The sequence below is a fragment of the Atta colombica genome, unplaced genomic scaffold, assembly GCF_001594045.1.
Source record: "Atta colombica isolate Treedump-2 unplaced genomic scaffold, Acol1.0 scaffold105, whole genome shotgun sequence".
Taxonomy (NCBI): Eukaryota; Metazoa; Arthropoda; class Insecta; order Hymenoptera; family Formicidae; genus Atta; species Atta colombica.
In genome coordinates this window covers 2476600-2477578 of record NW_017259190.1, presented here as the reverse complement: position 1 = coordinate 2477578, position 979 = coordinate 2476600, and the positions used below count along the sequence as shown (strand labels likewise).

The 979-nt window shown below is 24.8% G+C and overlaps 1 protein-coding gene across 1 annotated transcript in view; it reads left to right on the top strand.

Annotated features, from left to right (window-relative positions):
• The window catches only part of LOC108688449 (dynein heavy chain 1, axonemal-like), a 106064-nt gene that overhangs the window by 90621 nt on the left and 14464 nt on the right, over positions 1–979 (top strand). The window contains exons 42-43 of the mRNA XM_018194716.1: positions 210–364; positions 733–912. Of these exons, the coding sequence (XP_018050205.1) occupies positions 210–364; positions 733–912 (335 nt within the window). The remainder of the gene's footprint in view (positions 1–209; positions 365–732; positions 913–979) is intronic.

Sequence of the window (979 nt, the reverse complement as noted above, 5' to 3'; positions counted from 1 at the left end):
ATTCTTTTTCCTGTAAAAAATATATTGCGTAATAAGTAACATCTCGCTTATAAAAAAAAGTATGAAAAATATATTTGACACAAAATGCTCTATCGTATTTCTCAAAAAATTTCTTTTCACACATAATATTTAAGAGAAGATTTCGAGCAACTCTGTTATATGTCAAACTTAACTGTGCTTGTCTATAAGTTACATATACGTATATACAGGTGAAGTAAAGCCAATGCTCAAGGCTGCTGAAGCCAGTTTAAAGGCACTACGTAAGAAAGATATTACGGAAGTAAAGGCGATAAAAAGACCGCCAATGGGAGTACTCTTAGTGATCGAAGCAATGTGTATTATAAACAACGTGGCACCAAACAAGGTTTTACTCAGAGATATACACAATTTTGCAAATATTTTATGTAATAATTATTAACTATTAAATAGTATTCAAATATCAAAGTAATATTTTTTAATTTGTAATATTTATTATGTAATTATATAATCGTACAATTGTAATCCATCAATCATTGATTTTCATTATTTTTACAATTTATTTATTCATATTTTATATAATAATATATTATTTTAATGATTTGTACTTTTTTAGCATTGTTTTAATAAAATATTTCAACTCTGGACATAATTTTAATAAACATTTTGTGAAGAATTTGTAAAGTACAATTTTTAATTTAGTAATAATTTTTTAGTATAATAAATAAATTTTAAAAAGTAAATGATCATTCTTAGCTTCCTGGAAAACTTCCCGGTGAGAAAATATTGGATTATTGGACTCCTGGAATTGAAATGCTAGAAGATCCAGGTTATTTTTTACATACAATGACACATTTCAAAAAGGAAAATATCACGGAGGAAATTATCAATAAATTAAAAGATTATGTAGAAAATCCCAATTTTCGACCAGATAAAGTAAACATTTAGTTGTAAATAAATAAATATATATATATATATATATATACAGGGTGTCTGGAAATAA